The 26850-nt window shown below is 42.6% G+C and overlaps 1 protein-coding gene across 5 annotated transcripts in view; it reads right to left on the reverse strand.

Moving 5' to 3' along the window:
- Positions 1 to 26850, reverse strand: part of SHANK3 (SH3 and multiple ankyrin repeat domains 3) — a 3072962-nt gene that overhangs the window by 613928 nt on the left and 2432184 nt on the right. For all 5 annotated transcript variants that reach the window (XM_069629467.1, XM_069629466.1, XM_069629463.1 and 2 more), the window contains one exon: positions 21256 to 21383. In XM_069629467.1, coding sequence (XP_069485568.1) covers positions 21256 to 21383 — 128 coding nt within the window. The remainder of the gene's footprint in view (positions 1 to 21255; positions 21384 to 26850) is intronic.

A 26850-nucleotide genomic window follows, 5' to 3' on the forward strand; every position in this document is an offset into this window, starting at 1 on the left:
GGGAGTGCAGACTTACTCCCTGCACCTTGCTAATTATTCTGCATGCTGCTATGCGCAAGTGGAAAAGTATGTGTGGGATCAATGCCAACCCAATCATAGTGGACCATATAATCTAGGGTCCTATAGAGAGTAGAGCCAATTGGACGTCATACTTTTTGTGACGTTTACAGTGACCAATTTGAAGGAAGGGCTTAGTTGTCCCACCTGACATTATTATCCAATCCCCTCTCCCCGTTACCATATACAGACATAGTACCTATTTTAAAGTTACTTTCCTATAATCAATCAAGTTGCTGTGTGACTGGAAATGCATTGAAGGGACAGGGCCTCCCTGTCCTTGTCCTGTAGTCCTTTTTCACTTATGTTCTGTATTGTTTTCTGCCCAGGAGTCCAGGTGGGACTCCTGGCAGTGCAGCTCTTCCTGTTTGTTTTAGGTTTGGTGTACAGACCCATGGGATACCCTTATGGCACCCATGGGTGGGGGTGCAACCCTGTGCCCCTAGTGTATGTTTTTGGGCACCTGTGTGTGGCCCACAGAGCAGGGTATGGGCTGGTGGCATACTGAATTTGACAGGTGCTCTGAGTATCCTCCATTTTGGGATACCCAGACCCTGCCATTGGAATCAGTTGATTCCTGATAGGAAACAAGATGGCCCCTGTGGCCTCTTGCTTTCTATTGCCTGTTACCTTGTTTTCCCAAAGTCCTGGGAAGCCCTGACTCTGTCCCTTCCCCCTGACTGGCTGTTGGGTGGAAGTTCCATATATGGTGTTGTTGTGAAGTCCAGGCCAGACTGGCTGGAGCCTTCCCAGTTACTGTATGTTGTGGGTACACCCTGTGGGTGAGACCTGGGTGAATGGAGTGTGTGACCAATATGCACTTCTTGTTGTGGCTGTCTGGTTTCTGGTATGAGAGACAAAGACTGAGACAGCCCTGCCCAAAACTGGCATGAATGCAGTGTGTAGTGTTGAATGGCTGGGTACTCGTCCCAATCCACATTCCTTGTTGTGAGTGTCTGAGAGGGAGGAGTATGGCCTGGATGCACTGTATGCCTGATTGGCTGGCTGACTGCATGAATGTCCTTCTGTATGATTGGCTGCTGAGTGTGACCCAGCAGTGTGGATGAGAGACAGAATAGTATATCTGGGGACCTCTCACCACTGGAAATTGTTCAGAAGCTGTGTCTACACTTGAAGAGTAACTGGAACTCCTGATCCTCGACGCCCAGTTGGAAGAAGAAGAACTGCTGCTCCATTTGCTTCGACCCGATCCGAAAGCTGTAGAGTTCGTCGAGGACTGATCCGAGAGAGGACCCAGCTAGGCTCCCTCTTCCCGTGCTCCGAGGGACCATGGAGGACAGCTCACCTGCGCCAAAGCTCCCTGGAAGTCAGACCCTCGAAAGGCTGCCGACCGGAGACGGGGACCGCCGAGGAGAACGAAGTGAAGCACCCTGACATCGACGTCGTCGAAGTCCATTGCCGTCCACCAGGGTTCTGAGTATCGCCGTAACCGCTGGATGCCTGTCGAAGCCGTGTTGCCCAGAAGAGGGGACCGCTTGACGCCGTGCTGCCGACGACCGGAGCCGTCCACTCATTTGCCTAAGACTGTTGAATCAAAGGACTCCCTTGTCCGCACCATCAACCGCTTTATCGCACTGGAGAAAGTCGAGGACACCAACGTGCTGAGGAGAATCCGCCGGTGGGTTTCTCACCACCCAAAGACCACAAAGACTTCGACGACTCGATGCCCTTGTCGGGCCACAGTTCTTTAGAAACTCTTTGCGGTCCTGAACTATCAAATGCTGAGGTGCCCCGCACACCTCATCCTTGCAGGACGTTGCCGACGAGCACTGCCTGGATCGATGCAGTGGTCTCGGCACCATCAAACTTTTCATCCACACCGTTGTGGCCAATTTTATCTACTTCGACGCCTCTCGACGATCCGTGGCTCCTGCTTTAAAGGGAGTCACTCAAGAAGGATCCATCGACGCCTCTTCGAAGTACTCTGCTCTACCAGGTAAATTGGGGCGGTAGAAACATTATAGAAGGAAAAAAGACCTCTAGAACAATATATGGACTGGGCTTATGTTATCTCTTTATTTTACAGGTGGCCCAAGTGGGGGGATCTCCACACAGAAATGTGTATAGTGGTAGGGGCCAGTATTCTGCCAATTGTTCTAACCAACTGCTTTCCTCCTATGGCTATTGTTGTTTGCCTTTATTAAGTGATGTGTGTAACATTTGTGCAGAGTATAGCTGGTGCACTTTAATGAGAGCTGATAATAATTGTGGTACCACTTAAGAACTGTATATATTTACCATTGTTGATTTTCTGAGCACAAAGTGAGTTATTGTAATAGTGTACATAACCTTTAATATTAATTATATAAAGACTGTGTTTTAACTTATACAGTTTGTGGACATTCCTTTGTGGGGGCTTGGGGACTACACTTTACTTAAGAACCAGCCTGCATCACCTCCCGAGAAGCTAGGCCTTGATTGCTCGTCCATTGCTATCTATAAAGTATCTTGGTTGGGGTCTTCTGTATCTCTCTACCATATAGAGAGCAGAATTACAGACCCCCCCTCCAGTCTTTACAGTTGCATATTAGGTTTTTGAGATTACACGTCAATGATGATGAGTTTTTGGTATAAAGGTTGTGTTTTTTCTGAAATTATTTGGAGTTTAAGCGAGAAGGAAGATCGAGCGGTTGCTGATGTTCATTGAACTCCCTGTTTTCTGTTCTTGTCATTTAACGGACTCCCTTTGCCAAACTATTGAGTTGTCATTATTATTTGATGTAAGAGTATGAATCTGCATCCCCATCTATATCGAGGGTGCTGCTACTCATCCTAAAGGGCTATTTGTAGCAAGTTATTGCCATCAGGCCTGCCAAACAAGATCCAAAGCATTAAAAGTCAGAGGTGCTAGGACCTAAACCTGATTTTTTTAAGTTCTTAGAGCGTCTTGTGGATTCTCAGATCTCATCTTTTGTCACCGATCTCTCTCTTCTTCCTCGATTTCAATTTGGCTTTCATTCCCTCCACTCTACTGAAACTGCCTTGATTTCTGTCCTCAACTCTCTTCTTTCAGCTTGATACTCCAAACACTCTTCCTTTCTCATTCTTCTTGACATATCTGAGGCATTTGACACTGTGGATCACTCTTTGCTCATGGCGTCACTTTCTTCCTTTGGTCTTAAGGGTTCTGTTCTATCCTGGTTTAGCTCCTATCTGTCCAATCAAACCTTCTCGGTCTTATGGGCAGGCAAAACCTCTGCATCCTTCCCCCTTTATCCTGGGGTACCTCAAGGGTCAGTCATAGGCCCCTTCTTTCATTGTACACCTCACAACTTGCTGGCATTATCTTTTCTTTTGGTCTCATCACTTCTATTTGGATGATACTCAACTTTTCTAACCTTTTCTTCTTTCACTCCTGATATCCACTACACCCTCACAGGCTGTCTCTTTCTTACTGCTATTAAATCTTGGATGTCATCTCACTTTCTCACCCTTAATGCAGGGAAGACAGAGGTCCTGACAGAGGTCCTGTTCTTCCCTGCCAACACGATTCCTCCCCATCCTCCACCCCATTCATATCTTTCCCTCCCTGTAATCTTCCAATCTCTACTACAGCTCGCAACCTTGGTCTCCACTTTGACTCCAAGGTTTCTTTTTCTCGTCAAATTTCTCTCAACTCTCGTTACTGTCGTTTCCATCTTCACAATATTCGTAAAGCTCGCCCCTTTCTTACTTTCCAAGCATCCAAACTCCTCATCCCCTCACTGATTTTGTCCCAACTCTTTTACTGTTCTACTACTCTCTTTGGTCTTCCAAGCTCTCATCTTGCCCCGCTAAGGTCAGTCTTTAATTCTTCCATTTGTCTACTTTGTCTTCTTCCCTGTTGAGATTCTATTTCCTCCTCTCTTGCTACACTTGGTTGGTTACCTTTCCATTCTCTAATCAAACTTCACTTCCTCTGCCTTGTCTTCAAATCCCTCTGTGGACTTGCACCTAGCTCCCTTGCTGTGCTTTTATCTTTCTATACTCTGTCTCGTTCTCTCCGGTCTTCCTCTACGTTTAGACTTGTGGTTCCTTGTCCTCTGTGTGCCCAGTCTCGCTTCCAATCCTTTCAGCTTTTTGCGCCTCTCAACTGGAATGCTCTTCCACTTCTCCTTCGTTCTATCACTGTTTATTCTCTCTTTCGTACTTCCTTGAAAGCCTACCTCCTTCAACATCCCTGAATGATTGCTACGTGGGTTTGATTGTTCAACTGCTTATCCATTTTTTATTGTACCGTACCCTGTTTTAAAATGTTCAGTGCTTTGGCTTAAGGCGCTTTATAAAACACAAATAAAATACAAAATACGCTCCGTCGTCAATTGTATATATATGTAAAATTGCATCTGGTAATTTCTTTCTTAATCACTCTTTGGAAACTTGTCGGACCCCGATGAGGTACACCAGGATACTTTATTATTATTGAGGTTTTAGCTTGCATTTAAGTATTGGACTTGTTCCTCTTTTCTGTGATTATGGTTTTGACAAATGACAAAATTGTTGAATAAAAGCTATATGATGATGAATACCAAGAGTACGGAAAAAGCAAAGATCATCGGGTGACCAACAAATGCATAGGCTCTACTCAGGCAAGAACCTGCTCCAACAAGCAGCAAGCCTGACTATCACCAGAGAATAACTCCTCATAAAGCACCCTATTGGAGCGCCGAATCACAGCATTTTATGTGGACTGCTCAAAAATAACATCAGACGGATGGATGCTAGCAATTGTAAAAAGGGTAAAACACTGTGGAGTTAAAAAAGAAATGTCCACAAATACCACCAATGAAGCAACAACATATCCATCAAAATTTGCATCACAGGTTCAACAAAGGTGGCATCCTAAACATTCCAAAAACAGAGCAAGGAAAAAGAGTTTGCTCCAGGTATTTCCTTACTAAAAAGCCTGATGCAACATGGAGACCCATCTTTGATCTAAGAAAATTGAACACATTTATCAAAAAACAAACGTTCCAGATGATAATGCTGCAGGAAATTATCACTTTGGTTCAAGACAAAGACTACCTCATGCTACTAGATCTCAAGGACGCATACTTTCAAATACTGATTCACAAGGCCAATAGAAAAACCTCTGTTTTGTCAAGTGGAGAGTGCACTATCAGTTCAAAGTGCTACCATTTGGCATCAGGTAAGCTCCCAGGGTCATCACAAAAAGCAGCCACCACGTCTACCGATATTTGGATGATTGGTTAGTCTGAGCTCTAAAAACAACCATCACATCCCAATCTGTAACACACACAGTTTCTCCATCTACTATGACAAATCACACATGAAGCCACAGAAATTGGTCTTTCTGGGGCCTTTTACTCCACAACACATTCCCTAGTCAGGCCTTCACAGAAAAGAGTACAAACCATACTTTACATGATCACAGGGTCAAAATAACCCCAGTGGTTTTAGTCAGAACATACATGTCCAAACTGGGAAATGTGATGAATCGTGTGTATTTGTCCTTTCTCCCCAAGGGGAAGCTTCCCCCTTTGAGGCTAGGGTGGTGAGCCTGCTTCGCAAGACCCTTCGTATGGGTCAGGGTAAGTGGGACCTCACTGGGAGAGACTTTCCCTTAGGGGACAAGGACTCCCATGCCTGTGAGGCCACACACCATAGCAGCCTATAGGGGACTACCTGCTGTGAAGAATTATGTGATCCGTGCATATTTGGCTGAAGGCAATACTGAAACAAACCCATTTGGAAAAGGAAAAGAAGATGTCTCATTAAGGAGAAACATACATTTAACAGAGCCAAGTGGAGTAATGAGAGAGAGTGTCACATGCAGGGGAAGCACCCTGATGTGATCACGCCTGGGTGAGGCAGAGCACAGATGGGCCATGGAGCCCGCAGCTTTCAAGGATGCAAAGAACGCCAGAGTGAGATGCTGTAGGCTCGGCGTACACAACAACGGGCATACTGTTGGGGAGATATTTTATTAAAAATATATATATAGAAGCAGGAGACAGGATTTCTGTACCAGGCGGTGGTCTGGACACATGCAGATTGACGTGGGCAGGATTCCCGGTGAAGAACTCCGAGACCATCACAGCAGGGAGGGCAAGCAGCTCCCTATCAACAGCACTCATACACGGAAGCAGCCAGAAGGGAAGCCGAGGACAGGAAGCCGACGTACCCAACGCAAAAGAAACCAGATCCGAAGAGGATTGCCCGAGCCCCGCAACGTCCCCTAAATATATGGAGGTACCAAGGAGAACGGGAAAAGTGGGAGGCGACCGGGACAAGATTATATGAAGAGAGAAACTCGTTCCAATCATAAAGACGAGATATCACTAACTGTTTAACTGGAAGGGTAGAAAACAGATACAGAAAATAACGAGCAACCCAGTATGGGAAATAGTTAAAGACTGGAAACGAATACCATGGACGGAAGGGAAATTACCCTATGAGTTTAAAGGTGAAGAATGCGAAAGCCTGGCATAGAATCCTGTAATGAGGGTTGTGAGATAAGAATACAAAATGAAGAAAGAGACAGTTATTGAGTGAGAACCAAGGAAAGGGGAACCAAATATGGGGCATACAGAGCAAACAACTAGCAAATATATTCAACAAGTGTGGAAAATTCCAAATAGATTAATTTGTCACTCGAGAAAACAAAAAAATGCAAAATATTTGCCAGCAGGTTCCCTCGGAAAGGGCCAGGGCGGTTAGCTTATGCATTTCCACTGGAAAACATCAAGCGGAATCCATGTCGAATCAGATTCATAGCCCGCACAGCTCAGCTCGTCATGTCACTCCAACCTCATTTTCTTCTCATTATTAAATCTGCTACGCCTAACACAGACAGTTTACCTGCTGTTCAGGACCAGGGGTCAAATCTATCATCACAATCCTAGATCACTCACCCCAACAGCGTGGCTCCTGACTTCTCGGCGTTTGGAAACCTAGACATTCCAGACAATTTGAGAATGTTGATGCAGTCAGAAATGGCTATGTCAACTACAAAATCACACACACTAAAACTGAAAAGTTTCTCTGCATTGTGTGACAAACGCAATATATGTCTTTCAAAGTAAAGCTTCACGAAATGTAGCCATATCTTTTGTCCTTGGTGGAAAGTGGCTTGAATCACTCTTCTATTAGAGTACACTTAGACGCCATTTTGCACTACACTCACAATCAGGGAGAACCACCTGTTCAGTCAGAGAGTAGCCAAGCAACTTATGGAGGGGCTTTTGCACACCTTCCCATCAATCAAAAAAGCAGTGCCAAGATGGAGTCTAAATACAGTTTTAACTATGCTCATAAAACTGCACTTTGAACTCTTTTACAAAGCAGACATAATGCACATCTCATGTAAGGCAGCCTTTTTGGCAGCTATCACATCGGCAAGGCTAGTGTCAGAGAGCCAAGCGTTCTCTCTATGAACTCTGCCTATGTTTGTTCAAGGACAAACTGGTTCTTAAAACCAACCCAGGCTTCCTTTCAAAACTACCAATTGATTTCCACATAAACTCATCCGCTGTTCTACTACCAACATTCTTTGCAAATCCTAGTTCAGCAGCTAAGAACTCCCTTCACTCCCTAGATGCCATATGGGCGCTTAAGTATTACATTGATAAAACAAAGGAATTTAGGAAAACAACACAATTGTTCATCGTGTGTGGATCCTCTAATAAGGGAAGCCCTATTTCGAAAATGAGTATATCGAGGTGGATAACCTCGACAATTTCGTTTTGTCCTAAGAAGGCTAACAGACCCTTCTGCAACATAGTCTGCACTCAGTATACCAGAGCGACACAGCCATATTTGCTAGGATTACCCTGGAAGAAATGTTCAGGGCTGCTACTGCCTCACACATTTGCAAACACTACTGTTGCCCAAGCAAGAATCAACGCTGGTGTGGGATGAGCATTGCTGCACCATCTGTTCCAGTAAGTCGAACCTCCACTACATGCTGCCTAAGAATGTACCAATATATGTATACTGCTTTGCAATCTATTCAAAGCATGTGCAACTATGAAAGATCGAATGCTGGAGAAGTAGCATGTTGCTTACCTGTAACTCCAGTGCTCCGCCCTTGGTATCTTTCATAGATTCAAATGCAAAGGCCACCTGGGCTACAAGGTTGAAGTCATGTACTCTAATTGGTTAGAATCAGAACATGGCCTCTGGGGTGGAGCTGAGCACTCAAGGTCCCATTGGTTGGGTACAAAATGACCCAAAGCAAGGAATTTTTTTCTTTAATGTAAAACTAGGAAGTATGTAACTGAGTATTCTGAGCTTGACGTTGGGGAATATTCAGAGCATATGCATCTATGAAAGATACCAATGATGGGTACCTGGAGTTACAGGTAAGCAACATACTCCTTCTAGGGTTTTCCTCAACCAGTATTTTCTTTTCAAAAATTGGTTACAGAATTTAATCTTGCTCTGAAAACAGGTCTTCCAGACTTTGTCTTCCTCATCCTTCTAAGGAGGAAGAGCCTTTCCATCATTTTGACCAAAAGATGGCACTCAAGTTTTTACAACTCAAAGGTGAAAGTGTTTTGTTTGATAATCAATTTGTGAGTTGTGCTGGTTCACACAAAGGCAGGGCTATTTGCTCCTGGCTTACGTCCTGATGTCCTGGTTCCACAAGGTTTGAAGCTGCTACCTCAGCTCTGCATGGTCATGTTCAAATTCTGGACATTTGTGTGGCCTATGAAGTGACCTTCCTTGGCCTCTGAGCGATATGAGTTAGTGTACATAATGTTGTTTATTCGGCTCCCTTTACAAACTTCAGCTATCATTATGGGCACTAACAACGACAGGCAGAAGTGGGTGCACTAACGCATCGTTCGCCAAAGCCATTCTGTGCCTGGTAGGATTTTTTCTTCAAGAAAACGTATCTAGGAAGAAGGGCATATCCATGAGAAAGAATATCACCAAAGGTATGTAATCTGTTCTTCCTTCAACTAAACTTTTTACTCTGATTTAAGCTCTTTTCATTTTTCTATTTGATTTTAAAATCTTATTCCTTGCTAGTTTTCTGCTATTCACCCCTAATCCCTGCAGAGCAATCCTTCATTCAGCAGATATTATGGCTTCAGATACTAGAACATTTGATCACATCACTTATATGCTGAGACATTTATGTGGGCTACTGCATCCAGCTCCTATCTTGATCCCTTGAACCTGTTTTTGTCCAGGTTAAGCTGTGAGCACCTGGAGCACATTGTTGATTACTTCCTCTTTAGGATGAGTCCAAATACTTGGTTATGGTTTATTCACTTGGATCATAGTCTTTCCATGTGCCCACTGCTACTATTGTAATCACTTTATACTGTGCAACGAAAATACACTGAAGCTTATGACATTTTCTGCTGAAGCTTTCTGCTTCAGGGTTCAAGTATTTATCGACATCCCAGAATGTTTCCAATACTCTACCTGTGACTTACTGGTACTTGAGAACCTGCAAACTTTTATTTGGATTCAGCTCTAGCTTTCCCTTGACTGTAAAGTATATTGATCAGACTGTTTTGCTTGGATGTTAACCTGCTCATTTGCATTTGGACTAGTCTTTGGATTCCCCTATTAGCAAGACTAACTTGAAACATCTTCTGTGTTTTCACAAACCTTGATTCTGCTCCTGGTGTTCACTCTATGCTTCAACAATTCCATTTTGTTTGTGTGTCATACTAGCTTGTGTTCTTGTGCCACCCGAGTTAGGGCCATACGTTTCCCCTTTTTCAGTGTCCTTGTGCCACCCGAGGCAGGCATCCCTTCCCTTGTCCCCATATTGGAACAGACCTAGGAACTTAGAACTACTTGCATTCACCACACACCTTCCAGGAATTTGGGGGCATCCAGGGTAAGGGGTGGGAGGAGGCCTTTCAGCAGGATGCCAGTTTTGTACTATCATCTTTTTCGTTGACTGGGTCCCCGGTTCAAGACTAGGAGGAAGTTGCACCTGGTTCACTTCCTCTGCCAGTGCCTACTGTCAGCCTATTGTGGCCCTGGTGGGTTGGGTGAGCTAGGATCTGCCACATGGACACAAACGACCTGTAGTTGAACCACAACACTGACACTAACAGTCTGGAATTTTGAAATTGTTCCCAACCATTAACCCATCTCTTCATTAAGAAATCAAAGCAAAGTATGTTAAATAATGTAAAAGTGGGGTTTTGCGGGACAGATTTGGTTATGATAATATCAGAACTTTGATTGATATTATGAGTTTGAAACAGGAAGATCTGTCTGATGCGGCATTGATTTTTATGGATGCGGAGAAAGCGTTTGATAGAGTGAGTTGGAGATTTTTGCAGTTTACAATGAGGCGGATGGGGTTTGGGAATGGATTTCTGGGGATAATCAGTTGTCTTCAGAGTGGTGCCAAGGCTAGGATTTGGGTAAATGGTGTTTTGTCTGAAGCTTTTGGGTTGACTAGGGGAACTAGACAGGGGTGCCCGTTGTCACCCTACTTGTTCAATCTTGCTTTGGAGCCATTGTTGGCATATATTCGTGGAGAACGAGGTATTAGGGGCCTGGAATTTGATCATGTGGAAGTTAAAGTCCTTTCATATGCAGATGAAATGGTGGTGGTTCTTGCGGATCCTGAGCGAGGTAGTGTGGTACTGAAAAATATCTTTGATAGGGTGAGTGAGTTGTTGGGGCATAAAATTAATTGGGACAAAACTGAGGTGTTTCCAATCGCTAGTACCTGTGTGCGTGGTCATTTTTTGGATTGGCATTGTAAATGGACTACATCACATGTGAAATACTTGGGTGTATATCTGACTAAGGATGTCAAAACAATGGTGGAATTTAATGTAGGTAAATTGGTGGCTAGTTTGAGTAAAGATATTAGGAGATGGGAGCGATTACCGATGGGGTTTTGGGCTAAAGTCAACGCTATTAAGATGACTCTTTTACCAGAGGTACTTTATGTTGTGCAATCTTTGCCTCTGAAATTTTCGAAAAAAATGTTGGCTAGTATAGATTGTGCTTTTCAAAACCCTCTGTGGGGAGATAAAAAGAGACCTAAGATTCCTAAGTTTATCTTGACACGTAGTACTAAAAATTGAGGTTTTGGGTACCCAGATTTGGAACACTACTATAGAGGGTTTATATTGAAAAAAACTGCGTATTATTTTTCAGGGGGGAGTGGACCAGAACCCTTGTGGGTGCTTATAGAAAAGTATAAAGTGAATGGTTTCCATTACATGCTGTTACCTCGATGGGGTGTCTGCCTGGGAGGGATAGTAGACTTCCGACTTTTGCGGTGGCTAAAGAGGTTTTGGTGTGGTGGTTGAGTCTCTTTCAAGGGAACTTGTACTTGCACTATGGAGTGTCTATTTAGCTTAATCCGAGTTTACAATTTGCCAATAAATCCTTTTGTTAGAGGAGTTGGATCTCGAAAGGGATTTTATGTATCAGTGATGTGGTGCGTGATGGCCGTATATTATCATTCGAGGAGTTGCAGAGGATGTTTCATTTGGTAGGGAGGGAACTGAATAGGTTTACGAAGTTGAAAGCTCTATTGAGTGAAAGATTGGCAATGTTGTCGGGACTGTTGGAGGTGGTATAGGCGGGTGGTCAGATTCTTATGTCATCGCCACGAATGGTTTGTACTTATACTAGCTTGATGCCAATATGTTCTAAGGATGTTGATGCTGACAGGAGAACATTAGAGTGGTGGAAACAGGAGTTGGGCTGTGATATTACAGAAAAGGAGTGGGAATATATGTGTAACGTAGGCTATAGAAGTAGGTTGGATCTCAGGTTGAGATTGATTCATTTGGAGGTGTTGGGACATCTGTATTGGACTCCATTGCGTATGTATAAGTTAGGATTGAATGATGATGACCTATGTTGGGGATGTGGGAAGGAGAAAGGAACATTGATTCATATGTTATGGTATTGTCCTCGGGTGTTAGAATTTTGGGTGAGTATGTTAGATAGGCTGGATGCGATCTTATCGATACGTTTTCCCAGGATGCCTATGCAGGTGTTACTGTTGTCAGGGAAGGGGCGTTGTGCGGTTGCTCGTCATTATGGACAATTGATTGATAAAGCACTTGTGGTTGCAGTGAAACAAATACTGATGGTGTGGAAGACGAGGAAGAAGCCCAGAGTGGCGAATTGGAACTTTCAGCGGGTGATGTTTGTGAGACAAGGAAAAGAGAATAAATATCGAGATCTTTGGAAACCATTTACAGATCTATATGGTGACTGTGTGTCTGAGGATTAGTTGCTTCCATTGGATCCGACTATCTGATATTATTTATGTGCATTGATTGAGGATTCCCCCAGTTTTGTTTTTGTTCTGTTTTATGTAGTCTGTGTGTAGTCTTTATGTTTCTGTGTTGTTATGTGTTGCAATTTGTGTTCTTTTTTTAAAAGTTATTTTGGGATTAGGTGTTTTGTTTTGAGAGTGGTACAAAATGTATCTTATATTATCTGAGATGTTTCAAAATGTTTACATGCTTTGGACTTATTGTCCTTCCGTACCTATGTAAAGCTGAATGTTATGTTTTGTACTCTGTTTGAATTTTTGGTGATGTATATTTTGTTTCTTGGAAATGTTGAAAATAAATGAATAAAAATAAAAAAAAAATAATGTAAATGTCTTTAATGTTAATTAAGTTAGGTGTTTATAGCTAACGGATTTCAAGGAAAAAAAGAATGCAAAGCTGTGTGTCATTTCATAGATATGCCTATAAACGTTATCACAGATAACCCTAGGCATGTTATTTCACACAGAGACGTTAAACACAATCATAGCTGATTCTAGCCAACACTTGTTTCGCACCCTTGGAGCTTCTTCTGGGGAAACTTTAGATATTTTTTCACAAAGATCACATTAATAGTGTGATTCTTAATCCATGAATAAAACACCACTGGCATATAGACAAACATTAAAATAAAGCGTACAAACTAAAATGATTGAATAACAAATGAGAAATAATACAAAAAATAACATATTAGCAGGTTTCTAAGATAATGTGAAATCATGCTAGTATTAGTGAAACACAATTGCTTCCTCTTGTTTGAAGCTACTATGTTTATATCTGTTTTGGACTCACCCAAAATCACTGCTGGGCAATCATATAGCAAACATTAATTACGTATGGACTTCATGTCTTTGTTTATCCAAAACCTATTGGAGATGAAATTTAAAATGTTCACTGTTCATTTTAATCATATATTCTTTTTAATTATGAAAGCAGAGTTCCTTACCACAATGTCGTATTTACTTTATTTCTTCGATTTCTTAGATATGATCAGATCAAATATTACTCACTGCATCCTGTGGTTATTTCTTGATGAATTGAAATTGTTGCTCAGATTTGAGTCCTGGGGAAGTGCCTCGCTTGGCTGGGACTGCAGACGGGGATTGTGTATTCTCACCGCTATTTCAGCCACCTGATTGACTGAGCGCCCTTCCCCAGGTGAATATGTTATTTTTTGTTGTCTTGTCTCTCCTCCAATTAGACCAATTTGTTTGTGCACTTTTTCATTTCTTGTCACTGTCACAGTGGCATTATATGTATGAATTTAGAATTACAATACTAATGTGAAATTTGTGAACACAATGGACCTCATTACAAGTGTGGCGGTCCGGAAACAAGGGTGCCGGTAAACGTACCGCACCCTTGTTTCCGGACCACCACACTGCAAGTCTGCCTGCCGGGGCCGCTGCGCCCCACAGGTCTGACTCTGCCGGGTGAACCGGCTCCTGTAGGCAGACTTATCACAGAAGCAACAGCACCGTTAGTATTGGTGCAAGTGCTTCTGTCAACCCATTCGCATGGAGTCCTATGGGACTACACGAGAATGGGGACTAACAGTTTCCGACACCTAGCTACCCTGTCTGCTGGGACTTGTAATATCCCGCTGGCACCGGAAAGCTAGGTGCCGGAAACAGTGTTACGAGTTCGGCGGCAACCCGCCGGTAGCACCGGCGGATTACCACCAACCTTGTAATGAGGCCCAATATCTAGTTTGCCCTGAAGAAGAACCTTCTGGAGCAAAACATATATTGGCTAGCATCATCTATAATTGCGTTTAGGGTCTTTTTGTGAAAGAACTTGGCTAGGATTATCTGTGATTATACATACAAGTATTTGCACAAAATAACAGACAGAATTACATTTGCACATTTCTACACTTTCTAAATTTTAGATCAGTAGACATGCTATGAATCAGTAGTTTTCATAAATTAGTATTTAGATATAGGTGGTTTGGGTTGATGTATTAAAGTGACAGTCAGTGTTGCTTTTCAGAGTAAAAAATCAAAGAAACATTGGTGTGGCCTAATGCCAATTACCTCAGCTATACCTTTAGAATACCATGATCAAGGATAGTTTGGTTTGATTTTATGAGAATTGTTAATGTTTGCTGTTCTCAGAAGAGTCTGGCTTGATCTTTAAAGGTTCATTTTGGAGTTCTTTTTTCCTACATCGTCTGTTTGTATGGAGATAGCTTTAGTTTAATGTTCTATATATTGTTTGATTTTGATGATCTTATCATAGTACGGGGTTGGTGGTGTCAAAATTGATTGTGTTTGATATATTCAAGTATTCAGGTTAGTTTTGCTTTGATGTTTTTGAGATGTTTTGGCCTGATGTTATTAGTGCAGCAAGAAATTAATGTTCAAGGATACTTTGGGGGTGATTGTCCATGGTGAAGTGTACTAAGGATTTTTTGGTTTGGTGTTCTCAAGATATTTTGGGGTTGCTCCTCTATGGATAGTTTCAGATTCATGCTGTCAGAGTAGTTTGAGATTCATGTTCCCAAAATAGTTTAGCTTAGGTGGTCTCTGAACAGTTTGAGTTTCATGTTCTTTGAATTGTGTGAGTTTGATTTTACTACAGTAGTTTGGTGTAATGGTCTCAGTGGGGGGAATGTTTCCTCGACAATTGGTGTTTTTCAGGGTTATTGCATGTCAATGTTTTTGGATCATATGTGTTGGTCTTCAACTTTAGAGTTGAGGGGTGAGTATGATATATGATATTTGATTCATTTGACGATAGAGAATCTGATTACGAGTGATTTTATTGAGTGAGATTTATATAGGAGTTTAAACATTGGCCTTTGGCTTTTAGGGACGTTATGGACTTTATTGGGCTGAGGGTCTTTTTTGAGAAAATTCTAAACAAGTTACCTTTCAGTATAAGAACAGCACAACCACTTTTAAGTTCTGCATATTTTGTGCATGCTATTGACATTCACTCAATGGCCACATTACATTTCATTTAAAATTCTTTGATTGACTTATGTTCATTTTTAAAATCTTTCCAAACAGCTTTCACAGTATGAATGTAATATCATGCAAACCTTGTAAACCATCCAGGTTCATAGCATTAGCACTTCTAGATCTGACAACTGACTTACAGTAGTTTCATGTAGTATGTCCTCCAACTCACAAAAACTAAACTCCAAGAAAACTGAGGTTTTGGTAATTCTACTAGTTAGAGACATCCCTTTTATGTGGACCTTTAACCTTTGGCCTTTGGTTCTTCCTCGTTGACCTCCCGCAGTCTACAGTTTCTACTCAAGCGAAACTCCTGTCTTCATCACAAAATGAGTGCCTCGTGTTGTTTTCATCATCTTCGTCTTTTACACCAGATCCTCGCTTATCTTACTTTTTCTGTCTGTGTCACAGCATTTACTATCCTGGTCCAGTCCAGTCTCGATAATGGGTATGCTCTCTCAGGAACCCTAATTTTACTCTTTTCCATCTTTGTGCCAACTGAATGGAACCGCCTTCGCGTCAAGCTTTGGTCAGTAGCCAGTAATAAAATGTTTAGAAAACCACTCAAAACACTCATTTTTTCTCTTTGTTAAAAGTCTCTGTGATGCATCTTCAGCTCCATTTTTAGCCACTCATTCGTCTCACATGAATCCTCTTGTGGTTTTCTCCCATGGCTTTAATTGCTTTACCTGTTACGCAGATACCACCAGTGCAAACAAACGAGATGGGTGTTGTACATGTGCTTCACCAATAAAATAAAACAACATAACATTTACCTTGGTGTCAGAATCTTTTACAAGTAATGAAAAAAATTAGCAATGTGGAAATCATACCTCCAGCACTACAGAATAAGTAAGCAGGAATTTAGAATTCAGTAGCAAACATTGGTTTGTTAGAATACATGACATTATTCGTGGATGACAAATTCATATGTTTTCTTAAAGGCAAAAGGTGGTCACTTAGACCCTTAATCCCAGACGCAGCAATAGAGAGTCAAGTGTGTAAAATGTAAAGGTACCCTAACCAATATATATTTTTCAAATTAATAACACTATATCAGATTGTATCATTTGTATTTGATCTGAAATTGAATTGGCATCTTTCAACTAGGATAGCAACAGAGACAGAAACTAGTTTTCTAATGAACTCCCCCCTCCCACAGATTCCTCATCTTTGATATCTATCGCCCAGCACCACTGTTCTTCAGAAACCTTTTGCATCGGCTCTGCCCGACCCCTCTAAGCGCCCCACGCCTGACACGATGTCGGGGCCAGTTAATATAGTGGTGCTGTGCCCCATGACCTCAGTTCCTTTGCTTCTGTGCACGCTACTTGTTTTAGGAACACTGCTCTGAAACTTTGTTCAATTTCTCTAATCTTTTACTTACGTTCTTTGTATTTGTTGCAATGCAGAATCCGACTAACTCCTCAGGTTTCAAACTCTGCATGGACTGCGGGTGTCAAATGTCTGTTTCGGACCCACACCGCATTTGCCTTTACAGTCTTGAAGAAGGCCACGACATGCAGGACTGCACAAGGAGAGAGGTTATAAACTGCCCCATTTGATATCACGGACCGTGGGACAGAGGAAAGTTCTCCAGTACAAAAGGAGAAGAAGAAGAAAAAAAACTGCAAGAGGTCAAGATCCCATGGTGGTTTTTTGAGGCATCACTCTTCTTCATCATCGAAGAAGAGGAGCCACCACTCCAAAGACGTCCCTGAGGAAGAGGCCCTACAGATACATTTTCCCACCCAGTCCCCTACCCCTGAGGAATGGGAGACATTCAGGATGAAGATGTTTGACATCTTCGCCAAGGCTCCAGCGCCTTCAGCCCGACGCTGGTGGCCACGGCCTCAGCACCAGATGCCCCAGCATCTTCAACTAAGCCGACGGATCACACCGCGCTCAGACGAGCCGGCAGTGAATTCGCAAGCAGACGTGAAAAGGTCACACCGAATGGTCACACTGTTTCGTCTCAGGATGTCGGTCCTCTGAACTCAGGTACCTTGTCCATGGTGCTGACAGCACTGGGTGACGCCAGAGTCACGAGGCAATTTCACATACTCCCCAGGAGAACATAAATGTCCCATTTGGAGGACTTTTTGTGACGAGGATGGGGACCCAATCCCATTTGTGCTGGAGCCCCTTCTTCCTACAGATGGCAGTGACTTCCCAGAATAATTTTATCGGGAACAAGAGGACTTGGTGGACCTTGCGGCTGACTTGCAGCAGGCAAATGGCCTTGACACCTCACCAGACATGGACATGCATCATGCTGCCACCTCGGACAAGCCACAGGCTTCATTCCAGTGCCTGATGACGATGGTGGTCCATACTTTAGGGCTGTGAGCCTCTTAATGTCCAAAGGTATGAGCTTACTGACATCCTGGACGAGGACCCAAAGAAAGAGAAGGCCTTTTAATCAGGCAGAAGAGGGTCCAGTGCTGAAACTGTGGGCCAAACCAGCTTCAATCCTCGCAGTGGTCCATGACCTGGCAAAGAAGCACAGGTTGGCACTCTCTGACCAGATGTTCCTTTCTGCCCAAGCATCACCTGAAAGCTTGATGCATGGGCAGGCCGCTACAGTGAACCTTAAGACCGCACCGTTCCCATCTTTGCCCCCTGATAGGGAGAGCAAGAGAATGGATGCATGTGGAAGGAAGAATTTTGTATCTTCAATCCTTGGTCTCTGTTGTGTAAACACAGCATTTGATCTGGCCAAGTTCTCCTCTGACCTGTGGTCAGACAGTCATGGTAGAGACATCTGAGCACATCCCTGAAGGGGAGATTCTTGAGGAATTTGAGGCCCTGATTGGGGACAGCAAGGAAGCCTCCCAACAGATTGTACCATCTGGTCTGGACACGGCTGACTGCTGACTTCCTTCCAAGTCCTGGACTTTCATCTCTCTCAAAAGATCCATTTGCCTTTCTTCTTCTCTCTGCCTCATCGTTCCAAAGCAGAGGAGTGTTTCCATGAGCTGTCAGAGGAGAGTTTCCATCAGCTAGATCCAGTGCAGGCTTTCAAGTTCTGAGTCTCTCAGGCAAGGAAGGCTAGAACCGATGGCCAGCCTTTTGTTGCTAACGCTTGTGCATGAGTTTGCAGGGCTGTGACCAACCAGGCTCTGTCTTGATGGATCATTCTCTGCATCTCAGAATGCTATAATGTCGCTGGCAAGGAGGTCTCTGAGGGTCTCAGGACTCAATCCACAAGAAGGTTGGTCGCCACCTCGGCTCTGCAACGTTGAGTCGTTGTTCTTGATATTTGCCAAGCTGATACGTGGGCTTCTTTGCACATGTTTGCTAAGCCTTACTGCATAGATTCTGTGTCTGGTCAGGTTACTCATTTTAGCAGAGCTGTCCTTTAGAGTTTTTTGGGTTAGGTGGTGTCCTTGTTTCCTCCAGGTCATTTTACTGCTTTGGGAGTCTATCAAAGATGAGAAATCTGTGGGAGGAAGGAGTCCATTAGAAGAACAAATGACTTGCCTCTCGGTAATGTTCGTTCTGATGGATATTCCTCCCATAGATCACTATTCCTCCCTGCCCCTCTCTGCGGTTAGCTAGTACACCTTGAACCTGCAGTCTCTTAGCGTCAGAGTGCTAGGTAAAAAGGGTGGAACTGAAGTCACAGCACCCCTCTATATATACATGCGTCAGTGTCATGCCCGGCGTGGGGCACATAGAGACGTTGGGCTGAGCCGACGCAGAGCTGTGCTGGGGCCCTGGCATCGGATATTTTCTAAAGAGCAGCTACGCTTGGAGATAGATATCAAAGATGAGGAATCCATGGGAAGAACGTCTAACCAGAATTAACATTACAGAGAGGCAATTAATTTGCTCTATCTACAGAACCTGTTGCAAGCACTGTTGCAGTTTCATAGACAAAATGTTAAGGTGTTAATATCATTAATTTGGAATTAGAAAGTTGAAATATAGAGCCATCCCAACTCGTTATCTGCCAGTTGAAAACATATTTCGACAGTGGAACGTATCTGTCTACCTAAAACTATTCTGTTGTCAAGTGCAGTAAAGTCTTTGGAGGGTGCTGTCCCCTCTTCTTAGATGTTATATGTAAATGCTACATTTTGCAAAATGCATGGTTTAGTATACAGGGAAAAGGGTCAAAGTGTCAAACTCTACAACGGAAGAAGGGAATTTAATGAAATCTGTGCCTTAATGGCTTGCTGAAGGAGTTGAATTGTATTTGTTAAAGAACCTGCTAATTAATATGTAAACCTATCATTTCTGTTTGACTTTCCTCTTCGCATGAGATTTATTGTATCTGGATCCACATTAACTATAGAGTATCTTTAGGAGTAATTAGGTGATGCCCATATTGTGCACAGTATTAATGTGTTGATAGAGGTTTAGACCAGGGCTTGTAATTGTCATGCATTGACTCTGGGATTTATCGCCTGCAGATATTGGAGGATGGCTGCCTTGTATTCATAGTCGGTTCAGACCTTGACATTAGCTATGTCAGGCCTCTTTGTAGTTCCATACTTTGTGTATTAAAGAAAGATTAATCATGCTATTTGTTCAGTCAGTCTAAATGCAATGAGGCAGGGATTTGTACTTCACAACAAACATCAATTACACAGATTGCAAAACTACGTATAATACAAGCCACATGCAGTATGCTTTGCTTCAAGAGATAAAGAGATAAAGAGCAAATAAAAAGAAAAGTCTAAAACATGTTGGTGGTTTGTAATCTGCGCACTTACCTCCGCACATAACTATCTTTTGAGTTTCCTGCCCCTTATATTTTCCTTCACGAAAAATTAAGCATCTATAATGACTGGATCACAGAACTAAAGTATAGTGCCTGTGATAGTTCACCTGATTCAAATTGGTAAGCCATTTCAAACAACAGTCTGCATTTTTATAATATGTAATTTTTTCAGTGTATCCTTTTGTGTTGCTAGCATCAGGTAAAGCTATAGTTAGATTAGGATTATTTTCACTTTAAATTGGAAAAAGGAATATTCCATAACTAAAACTAGAAGGTCCCCTTATGCTTCACTCACTATAAAACGTTGATCCATTAGACAATACACCTCAGAGAGAATAGAAAAGCAGAAAATAAAATGTATAAATTACAAACATATACCATAACCTCTTCTGAAAACTGTTTTTTTCCAAATGAATACTTTCTGTGAACAAATATCTTTCTGCACCTACCAAACCAAGGTTTAAGCTTTTCTCAATGACTTTGGGCCTCATTACACGGTAGGCGGTAGTCATGGAGCTATTAGTGCCATGGCTACGCCCTTACCGCATTCCGGGTCTGTTTTCCGGGAATGGGGACTTACCAGTTCATTCCGACCTTGGCGGGACCGGTAAAACCCCATTCCGGGATCCATTCCCCATTCCCATTTGAGCCCCCAACGGGCCTGCTATTAGCAGGCCCGTTATTAGCTCTGAAGTCCTTCAACGGGTCCCTTCCTTAACGCCTGGTAAAACCAGGCGTTAAGGAAGGGACCCGCTAAGGGACCTCGTAGTAGTGCGGTAAAGGATTACCGGCATCAGTGCCCTTACCGGTGCCAGTGATCCCTTACCGCCTACCATGTAATGAGGCCCTTTGTCTTTTCACCAGTTTGTAGATTTAAACTTGAGATTTGATTGGGATGTACCTATTTCCATCTTAGCAACATATTTTAAATCACTCAAGTTGCCTTACTGAACTATCACTGCTTTGTGTCCTTTTGGCACGTGTGTGTCCCCTTGTTGTCCACAGTCTCATTGCTCCCTTAGCTGCAACACCCTTCTATTAATTTAACTCCCCTTTTCAAATTTTCATGCAATTATTTCCTGCAACTTTTCCCCAAATGTTGTTTTGTGCTACCCAGCTAGTACCATGTCTCCTTCTATGTTAGACTGCTACCCGATGGGCAACTCTTTCATTGGGTTTTCAGCTTAAATGCCATGCTTTACACAACCATCCCCCATTTAAGTTCACACCTCCATATTGTAAAAACTCATAAGTTGCTTACGCTGATCTCAGCTGGAGTGATTCGCCGACTGGTTGGTCGCTGCTTCACTGTTGCCGCTCTGGAATCCGCCTCCACAATGTCCGGCCGCAAGGAGGGCTCAGCTGCCACAAGGATCTCATCCAACCTTTCTGCAATTCAGACAGGAAACCATTTCTGCTTAGCAGTGGCCGAACTGGGCGTCTCCAACGTAGGTAAAAGGAGAGTCATCCCTGCCTCCATCGCCCTGGCCTTGACCTGCTTGTAAATCCCAAAGGATGGGAAATTACAGCTATTTTGGAGAATACTAATGTATTTACTCACCATCAATCAACAATACAGTATTAAGTCAACAACACTTATACTCAGACACAGCATTTTAATTGATCATATTCAGACTGCTGGATAGCGTACACAAAACAAAACCAAGGTATAGAACAGGAATAAACATGGAAGAATGTTTTAAGGAATAACGTGATCATGGCCAACGAAACATGAATTAAGAGGTGATATATATATATTTTGGAGAGAAACAAAGAACACTATCTGAACTGCATAGAGGATAAACTAAAATGCACAGACGAGAATATAAAACTGGAGAAGAATGAGTAAATAGATTATATATTGTACAACTGTAAAAAACAGATGAAGGAAGAAAGGAGACGGACTAATAAAGAAATGGTCAGGCGAGTCAGGACATTTGTAGAGAAGGAAGAAGGCATGGTTAGAATACAAAAATGGCTGGAATGAGATGATGAGTAAGAAAAGGAACATACAAAAAGAATAAGAGATAGGTGAGACATTAAAAGATGGATATAACAATAAAAACCAGAGAATTGAGAATACTTGTCACTTAAGAATTAGGGGGGAATTAGGACATAGAACGGAATAAGCATAGAAATAAAGAGATGTATGAGGAATAAATAACCATGGTATACATTAATGGATGATGGGGTAAACAAAGGAATTGAGGTGAAATGAAAAGGGGAATGAGACAAAAATAAATTAGATGGACTAGTGATAAAGAGAGGAATGGGGAATATATATTTAGAAAATGAGTACAGGGGTGTAGGAGAATTTATAAGATGCAGGAGGAGGCATAATATGCAGTGAAAAAAAGAGAAAGGTAGGGTAAGAAGTATAGAAGAGGGAAAGGACAAAAGAGTAAAGAGATTGTGAAAAAAGAATGCCATGAAGGTTAACTGATAAACTATAACAAAATGACTAAGGCAGACAAAGAGAATGATTAGGACTAAACTGATTGAGGATGAATGAATAGAGCAGTGTATACAATATATTAGGTGATTGAAAATATCAAGGAGGATAATGATGGGGGATTAAAGAAGAAGTGTGATAAAGAGCTGGAATGCAATTAAGGCACATGCAAATCATGAGATGGTGATAGACGTTAGAGATGAATAAGGAAATTGTGTGATAGAGGAATGAAGATACAATATAAAATACTTGGTAAAGCAATGGAGGGGAATAACAAGCTACGTAAACATTTTGGAGTTTGGGAGGACCAAAGATATTGCGGTGGAATTAAGATATATGATAATTATTGAGCTGGAAACGAAATATAGATGGTGAAAGAAATACTGAGATAAGTTACTATTAGAACAAGAAAGCATATAAACAAGAATGCATGGCGAGAATGATAAATAAGAAGAACTGGACACATTAGAGATATTGGGCCTCATTACGACCCAGGCGGTAAGTTACCGCCTGGGACGTGACTTTACCACCATGGCGTAAACTACGTTTACGCCATGGTGGTTGGCGGACTTACCGCCCCATTCCGACCTTGGCGGGGCGGTAAGTCCCCAATCCCCATTTACCCTTCCCCATTCCCATTTTTGCCCCATAGGGCATAATGGGAGTGGGGAAGGCGTTAATTACGCCACCGTAAATTACGGTGGCGTAATTAACTCCATGGTCCCTTAGCGCCATGGATTTTAACACCTGCTAAAAGCAGGTGTTAAATCCGCCATGGCGCTAAGGGACCTCGTACTCAGGCGGTAAGGGTCGGCGCTGTTTACGGCGCCGTAAACCCCTTACCGCCTGGGTCGTAATGAGGCCCATTGTGATGTAATAAAACATTTGAGAAATAAAGTAAGACTGAAATAGAGATGAAAAATAAAGTAAGTTGAATGAACAAACATAGAGAAGATTTAAAATGAAGAGGAATGGTGGGATGGAATGACAACACAGAGAGAGGAGGCATAGTAGGACCGCAGGGCGAGGTAAAATATATTGAGAGATGAAGGGAAAAGACAGGCACAATAAATACACAACAATAAAGTTTGAGAGCAATGTTAAAGGTGAATAGAAATACAGATTCATTGATTGGGGCAATAAGGAGCTGTAGACAAAAATGGAAGCCAAACAACGATATGAATTCAAACTTGGGAAGGATTTGATAAGTAGATACACATTTGAGAAATATTTAAGACAAGGATAAAGGCTAATGATGTTCTACATATGTTTGATGTAGTTCATCTCAATAGCAATGACAAGAACAGTTTATTCCAGAAACAAATGGAAGAAGCACAATATCCCAATACTCCCATAGTGCTGCTGATGCACAAGGCTTCCTCTATGTAAGCATGCGACTTTAGTACAAAGAAACGAATAATTAAACAAAGACTAATTTTACGAGTGTAGAGGGAATGATGCAGCATGACTGCTACTGAGATAAGAAACTTGGAATTACCGGTCTATGGTCGCTTCCACTAGGCCCTCCCAGGGAAGGCGTGAACCTCATCTTCAACCGATTGTGTGGTAAGGGCACTTGTAGGATCTGTGGCAAATGATAACTTTCCATACTTAGTAGGGGTGGCATATCTATAGCCGTATTTAGTAAATAGTCTTACTAACATCCCTTTTCCCACCGTGCTTGTGGAAGAAGCTATACTCCTGCGCCCCATTACCTTTCCTCCATATTCTTGGGATGCCCATTCTATGGGGACAGTTTTGCATTCCAAGAAGCCTAATTCTTAAATAAATAAAAAAAAGCTCTGCACAGTCTGGGCAACCAGTGGCATGTGGTAGCACACACACTAAACCCAGTCATTGGGTCAAGCGATCAGTCCTTTTCTAGGTGCCGGTGGGATAATACATCTATACACAATTTCTTTCATTGTTCTGCTTGCCACTTCTCTTCAGAGGAACTGCACTCCAGTTTGAATGAACCACACCCCCTTGTTTTATGAAATAAGGTATTTTCTTTGCAAGCTCTCCGAGATGCAGATCCCGGCCTGAGACACTTATGGTTTGTGTCTAACTAGTTTGGGCCTGGACCTTCCCTGGTACCTCTGAAACTCACTTTCAGTTTGCACACTTAGGAACCACTTGAGCATTGGGGGACGGTCTTCAAAAATAAATCGTCCACTTGGGGCCCTCAGAGACTTGTTTAAATTGAAGAAAAAGCAAGTAGATTCCAGTTCACTTTTTTACTGAGTACCGCGCCCCAGTGACACTTTTCTGGGTGCCTCTCATCTATGGAAGAAATCAAGAAGCTCTAAGGAGGTTGGTGACTACCTAACCAGGCCAACCTCTGAGAATCCTTCCATGGGTGCTAAGATTTCCCTCGAGCCATGTGGACATGAGATGATCTGTCAAAAGAGTTTACTCAGGCCGTCACATGGGCTTTGTCCCTGCAAAAATACTGCCTTTCACCTAGATTTTTCCTGAGGTTCGGCACACCAATGGGATCTTTCCCACGGGCGCTTCTCTGTCTCTTAACTACTCCAGCCCAGTTGCCATGCTCAAACTCTATTCACTCTACACCTGTGTAGCATATTCAGTGGTGCGCGCAATGGCTGTCTACAAAAATCCCATGAGGCAAATTCAAGTGCCATTTTGACCCCTTCTCTGTCTATGTGCACAAACATCTGGAACTATCACTACTGGGTTTCCCTCAATAGCTTTTTCATTCCATTATCTCCAGGGTCCCTTGGACATGTCTGTGATGGGGTGTGGTTACTAACTCATACTTCTACCTTTTCCTTTTCACATTACCCGCTGCTATGGCTGGAAGCTGTGATTCTCTTCAGAGAGGTGGGATGTGGAAGAGGGCCCACATTTCTGAAAGAAAAGGGGGTTGGTTACTTCAAGGCTATGTTAGTGCATAAATAGAATCTAGCAGCTTACACACTATCTTTGACCGTTTTTCCTTCAACCTTCATCTCCCACAGGAGACATTCAATATGATCACCCTGGCACAGATTCGGTCTGCTCTGGTCCAAGGGGACTGGATCTGTGTGGTAGATATGAAGGATGATACCTTGATAAGGTCTCCACATCATCAGTAGCTACCATTTTCTGTCAGGCAAGATACAGAGAGTATTAGGTGTTCACATTTGGCCCCAGATCAACCATTGATTTATTCTGCAAGTTGATGGAAGCAGTGATCATTGGTCAATGTTTTATAGTGATTCATATATACTCGTAATTGGGTTAGTCAGGCATTGAGTCCTCTGTATCTTCAGTTAGTGCTACAGAACCAATTAGATCTCCTGTTCACAACGGGACATTCAGTGAATTTGAAGAATCTTTCAGGGGCCCACGCAAAGACTGACCTTTTATAGACTGTGTCTAAGATACAGGAGTAGCTCACATTTTTCTTATCACAGAAAGGTCTTGGACACCCTAAATTCAACAACATTTTGTCACGCGAAAACACAACCACATCGTGGTACCAATGCCTGCTAGGTCTAATGGCTCTCTTATGAGGCTGAAAATGAGACAACTTAACCTTCATCTAGCAGCCTCATTGCAAATAGATTCATCTGAGTCAGTCAACCTGCGGATCTATGTTTCAATGGCTCACCACTAGGGTAGTATGATGGTCCCACAAGTCCACCCTGTTAACAGGATTATTTGTGAAGAGGTCCCCTCCCCCATTTATGTTTGGCTGGAGTGCAACCTTCTGGAATCTCTTGGCACAGGGGAGACTCAGGAGGATAGCTCAGGGGCAACGTGCTTACCTTGGAAGCAAGACAACACGGAGCACTACAGGTTTCGATCCCCGGGTCTGCGCTTAGAAACCTCTGGGTATTAAGTGCAATATAAATGACCTATGATATCATATCGACATGGAGCTAAAGGTTTCCTTCTGCCTCTTAATGCAATGCATTTCTCCTTGCTATCAGGGGAAGGTATGTGAGAACAATGTTGTGATACAGTATGACTGCAATGTGCCATGTAAACAGACCGATGTGCACAAAATCCTCTCCCCTTAGTGATCTAGCGATCAAGGTTTGGGAATGGTTTATTGAACAATGAATCCACTTTCATGACAGTCGTCGAATAGAATATTGCAGTCCAACCACAAGTGGTAACACCATCGAGAAGTGGTGAACATTAGTCCTAAGGTGGATTGTTTTGCAAAACATTTCAATTTCATTTTCCCTCTGAATGCCACTTGGATGATCCAGAGTCATCATTACTTGGGGACACACCAGTGTAAACATGCGTGCTTAAGCAGGCAGTTTCTCCTTTCACTCTGCTACACGAAGTAATGTAAAACATTATAGAGTGAATCGGAATTGCGTACTAGTGCTTATTTCCTCACACTGGCTAGCAAGATATTGTTTTTTAACTCATTAGCCTAGGATG

Source organism: Ambystoma mexicanum, chromosome 12, assembly GCF_040938575.1.
Source record: "Ambystoma mexicanum isolate Mex_15411 chromosome 12, UKY_AmexF1_1, whole genome shotgun sequence".
Taxonomy (NCBI): Eukaryota; Metazoa; Chordata; class Amphibia; order Caudata; family Ambystomatidae; genus Ambystoma; species Ambystoma mexicanum.